This window comes from Sinocyclocheilus anshuiensis, unplaced genomic scaffold (assembly GCF_001515605.1).
Source record: "Sinocyclocheilus anshuiensis isolate Anshui unplaced genomic scaffold, SAMN03320099.WGS_v1.1 scaffold943, whole genome shotgun sequence".
Classification (NCBI taxonomy): Eukaryota; Metazoa; Chordata; class Actinopteri; order Cypriniformes; family Cyprinidae; genus Sinocyclocheilus; species Sinocyclocheilus anshuiensis.
In genome coordinates, this window is record NW_015542391.1 from 278882 (window position 1) to 284565 (window position 5684).

General features: G+C 35.2%; 1 protein-coding gene across 1 annotated transcript; it reads left to right on the forward strand.

Moving 5' to 3' along the window:
• The first annotated feature begins 1229 nt into the window (after positions 1-1229).
• On the forward strand, positions 1230-4826 carry arl10 (ADP-ribosylation factor-like 10). The gene is made up of 4 exons (XM_016491986.1): positions 1230-1514; positions 2522-2696; positions 3664-3839; positions 4248-4826. The coding sequence occupies exons 1-4, from the start codon at positions 1230-1232 to the stop codon at positions 4413-4415; spliced, it is 804 nt and encodes a 267-aa protein (XP_016347472.1). The 3' UTR covers positions 4416-4826.
• The last annotated feature ends 858 nt before the right edge of the window (positions 4827-5684 follow it).

Here is a 5684-nt window from a genome sequence, read left to right on the forward strand (position 1 = left end):
TAATCAGATTATTTTTTTCAAGTAACTAGTAAAGTAACGCATTACTTTTTAATTTATAAGAGAATATATGAGTTACTTTTTCAAACAAGTAACACAAGTTACTTTTTTTTTTCCAATTTATTGATTGACAGCTCTCCTGTCCCCATGTTGAGAGAAATCAGAAGATGTTACTGTAGTTCTAAAATATATGCATTAATTCATCTCACTCACAAAAAAAACTCAGATTCAGTATTCCGCAACATGAATAAAAATAATGCAACTCTGAATATGACGCAAACCTGCAATAATTAAATGTTAAACAACACAAATATCCTTTATGTATTTAATCCCATTCTATTAACCAATGTCTTTGCTTCTGACCTTCGATGATCCAGTTCAACCGTACTAATAAGCAAAAATGTCTCTAGATAATCATTTGTGTGTTTTTTTTTTTTATTGCTGAAGTGTGTTGAAATTTCTTCTTCTGCATTCTACTGTACGGACGTAAATTTACTTTCCCTTCAGCCTGCGGCTTATTCATTTCACTTTTGGTGTGAAAAGGCTTTTATATTTGCCAAACATATAACTTTTTTATTTTAAAAACAAACAAGCAAGCCCTGTCCAGATTTTAAAAGTAACGCAAAAGTAACGTAACGCATTACTTTCCATAAAAAGTAACTAAGTAACGTAATTATTTACTTTTTTTATGGAGTAACGCAATATTGTAATGCATTACTTTTAAAAGTAACTTTCCCCAACACTGCTAACGACGATGCAATATAATCAAGGTATTTCTGTAGCTGTATGTTAATTGCTTTTCACTCTAAATCAAAGGAACCAAAGCAAATCCAGAAGTGTGCAGTTGCAGTTGTCAACTGCGCATGGGCATCTCTACCAAGAATAAAGAACATGTTAAGGAATTTGGTCAACATGGGGAAGTCATCCTCCTCCAAATTCCAACTAAACAACGCCCTCCAACGGCGAGCAGGGGAGGATGACTTTTTAGTCGATTTGAACTTTTTTTTCTCTTGTCTGTCTCTTTGTTAGTTTTTGTCATTTGTTTTCATAGCGAAAATGTTTCAGTATACACCACAGTTTTAGTGTTATACACATGCCACGGTACAACACAATTTACAGACATCAAATTTAAGTTGAACTGCAATTAATTAATTATTATTATTATTATTATTATTATATTAGGCCCTACCATGCGGAACTATGTTACCATCCTTCATTTGTAATCTCAAGACATGACGGTTTCTCCGCCCCTTGTCTGTCACCCGCTGGAAGGAAACCGGGCGCGTGCTTTTCAAAACAAGCCCGGGCGGATCACGTGCACTGGAAAGCAAAAGCAGCAGCTCGCGCACCGAGCACGGCATTTGGCTTCAGGTGCGCTCATGGTTGTACTGCGTCATATCTCCGTGGCGTTTAGCGCCGCTATGGCTGCGGTCGGCACCACGCTGTTTATCGCACTCAATCTTTTTTATAAAAGACGAGTATGGACACCAGAGTCAGACTACTACACGTTCCGAGAGGTGAGTATGAAGCGAAAGAAATGGTTTCTCTTTTTATGATACCGCCTGCATGCCGCGCGTGACTGATAGGTAGCATAGAGACAATTGTCGAGGGAACTCTCAAGTTAATTGAACTGTACGTACTGTATGTCTGTCATGACTCGTGTGCATACAGATTATGCTTGAAATGTACTTTTTGAGAAATCATAGCATAGAGAAAAGTAATCCTGCTTGTCTTATTGTATCCTTATCTAATTTCTGTGTATTTGTTATGCTTTTTATATTTCTCACTAAAAGTACAATACCCATCTGCATGAAACCTCCCCCCAAAAAATGTTGCAAACGTATTGTTTATTATCAAAAAAGAAAAAGATATTTAGAAGAGCACAGTTCCCAAGGTCATGGAACACTCGAAAATATAATGTTATATTTTCCACGCCTGGAACAGTCATGGAAATTAATAAATATATTAAAGTCATTGAAATTTCTATAGTGAATAATATAAATATTCAGTTATGCTCAGCTCTATACTATTTCAGTCAGCAGCTAGGTATTAATTTTGGAAGAGATTGCTTGCAAGTGATGTTCAGTTGTTCTTTTGAGTCGGTTCATTTCAGTGAATCAGTCAAACTGTTCTGAACCATTCATTAGGGAAAGATCATGAAAGTTCATTTATCACACAAAAGTCGAAAAAAAATTATATGGATTCTTCATTTTGAACATAAAGTTGCAATAATGCAAAGACACATTTGTAATGTATGTGCCACAAAATATTATAACATTTGATGTAGAGTGCAACAGAGTAGCCAAAGTAACAGAAACCGGGACAGTCTGTTTGTTATTACACAACTAAGACCCTAATTAATGATGGCAAGACTCTTGACTATTTGTACGTGAAGTTGCATAATTAATTCCGGCAGCTTGCACTAAAATCCCAGCACTAGACTCTGGATAAACAGACTTTAAATCCAATTCTGTTCCATTGCTCATTTCACTCCCTTTTCTTCCATGAACATGTATATATTTAGGAGGAGGAGGAGCGCAGTGAGAAGCAGGTGCTTGTTCTTGGGTTGGATGGCGCTGGTAAGAGCAGCGTTCTGCAGGGGCTGAGCGGAGCGGGCTCCAGGAGGGGCTGCCGACCCACACGCGGCTTCAACTTCATCAGCCTACACACACCTGCATGCCAGCTGGACTTCTTGGAAAGTATGGATCAGTGCCAGACCACCCTGTTGGCTCGCATACCTTTGTGAGGAAGAAGTACGATTTAGCATAATTTTAAAAAGAGTACTTTTGCAGGAAGAATATACTTAGGTGCATACTGAATGTAATGTTTTCTGACACTTAATAGCATGTTATTTACAATTAAATGAAAATATACTGTATTATAGTTTACATTTATATTAAATGCAACTTGAGACTGAACTTGAGAGTGTGTTTAACCCATTCAAGTAGGATTATGTACATCTTTATATGTCATTTTCTTACCACTTTTGTCTTGCAATATGGCTAAAGTGTTATGCTGAATGTACTGACAATCATTTATGGTAAACTATACTTTAATATCATTTCCATTGAAGCTTTTATGTCCTGTATTTAAATATATTTGTAATTACCCATTTGTAATGATGAAGTTGCTATTAAGTACATTTAGAATATATTAACGTAAATGTAATATCAAATAATACATTAATATCAAGTACTTCATTTGTGCTTAAGCATGTTAGCCAACACAAAAACTGTACTTTTATAAAGCGCACGGCAAAATGTTATTAAAACGTGATTTCAAATGTACTTTGAAGTACAAAACTTTATTTTGACATTATTACAAAATGCACTTTTTGAAAGTATGCACTAATGTATTAAGAAACTTAGTTTAATGAAAGTGTACTCTCTTAAGTACACTTATGTTGCCTTTTATTTCATTAAAATTGTTACCTGCAGTGCAGTTTTTTTAAATGTACTTTGAAGTACACTACTTGTACAAATTAAATACAATTAAGTGCATATATTTCTCATGTGGGATACTTTAATTCCTGCTCTACAAGTAATAAATATTCAGTTAATGCCTTATTTATGATTTCTTAGTTTAGAAAAGCCTGTTTGTCTGTGTCTATGGCAGTAATAATACATCATACAGTTAATTCCTGTTTTGATTATCTTTTCCTATCAGTTGGAGGTGGTGAAGACTTGCGAATGTACTGGGTGGATTACCTAAGGAGAACACATATCTTGGTGTACGTGGTGGACTCCTCTGATAGAGGCCGGCTCCCTCAGGCCAAAGACGAGCTCCATCGATTACTTAAAGCAGACACTGATCTACCAGTGGTGGTCTTGGGAAACAAGCAGGTAACCAAAGGCTCAGTTCTTGGTTTAAACTTTAACCCTGTTTATAATGTCAGAAAGGCTTCATATTGATTTCCTAGATCCTAGTTAAAGGGATAGTTTGCAGTAAAGCTGCTTATATAAATAAAAGTTACTTGATTTGATCGTTTATCCTATTTTGTTTTGAATGTTTTTACTCGTACAAAGTCACAGGGGTTTAAAACAACACTGGACACAGCCGACTTTAATTGTAAAGACAAACATCAAATTAACATTTCAAAATATTTTCATTGTGTTCCGCAGAAGGAAGTCATACAGGTTTGGATATTCATTTTTCTCTGATGATATTCATCTCTTTAATAGAGTGCCAGGCTCCCTTGTTTATGTTTCAGTGTGAATCTGGACTAAAATGCTTTTTATACCCTCATCCAGGATAAGCCCAATGCTGTTAGTGTCCCAGAGCTGCGTGAGGCTCTCTCACTGAGCTCAGTGGTTGATCAGAGGAAGCTTTTCCTGCTGGCTTCTCAGTCAGGATCTGACGGATTAAGCAGAACCTGTGGCCTCCAAAAGTTCCAAGACCTGCTTCTGACATTGGTATGAAACCAAGCTGCCATTTGAAGGTTGGCACTACTGTGCCAGAAAGGACAGGCAAAGGGATCTTGAGGAATGAGGGAGCATTCGATGTATTGGTTTCATCCTTGAATCATGCGATGAGTAAGGAGCACTTGCGTCATGGCAAAGCTACTGTTGTGACACTGAAGGAGTTGAACAAACACTTTTTTTTTCAAAATGAGTACTGTGGGCATTATTGCTGCTAGTTACAATGTACAATATCTCACTTGTCATTAATAGGATTATTATATTCAGTATTACAAAGACCACATTTCATTATGCTTTATCTCTGCATGTGGAGTCAACTTGGCGAATCACAGAAAGAAACAGGAAATTGTATTTTGCTTGACAATGAATGTTCCTTGTCCATGTTTCACATATGATATATCCTTCCTTTGATCTATCTATCCATATTTATATATATATTTCTACAGAATTGGTCCAAAGTCAGAGTTGGAAACATCTTGAAAAAAGTTTTATAATATTCAAGGTACACATTTCTAGTAATTGTGCAGTTAATTCTCATATTGTATTAAAGAAATGTTTGGAATATTTGTCCTCTCACAAAATTTGTCACTACCGAAACACATGATAATTTAATTAGAAGGGTTATATTGACCTATTGAGCTTTTGCTTGCATCTAGATTGTAAATATATATATTTTTTGCTATTTTATAAAAAAAAATTTCAGAGGTAAATCCATAATAAAATTTTTAACAATATTTCAAGTGCAATTTATGAGATTTATTGTATTTTGAATCCAATTTTCTTTGTAAAAGGCAAAAAGTTGATCATACTGATTTGAAAGCTAAGGATTCATTAGTTTGAATATACATTGAACCAAAACTATCATAACATCTTTGTTGATAATTCAGTATACTTTATTTTTGACAAAACATCCCATGTTTTTTAGTGACCGCATATTTTCGGTAGTGATAGTAATGATTTGGTAGCAACCATGTCAAATTACAGAATTTTAACTCGCATACTAAAACTGTACTAAAATTTAGTTTATTTCCACAAAATATGAGGATTATGTGTTCCTTTTTGTCACTACCGAAACAATGATGACATGTTTCGGTAGTGAAAATTCTATGGGAATTTAACACCCCAAAAAACAAAGATGTCACTACCAAAACTCCACCAAATGTTTCGGTAGTGACCATTTTAGATACTTCTGAACCTAGTTCAAAGATGCTAATCAGCACATGGTTAGCTAGCACAGTTCTGAACAGTAGTATACATATAAAAACTAAA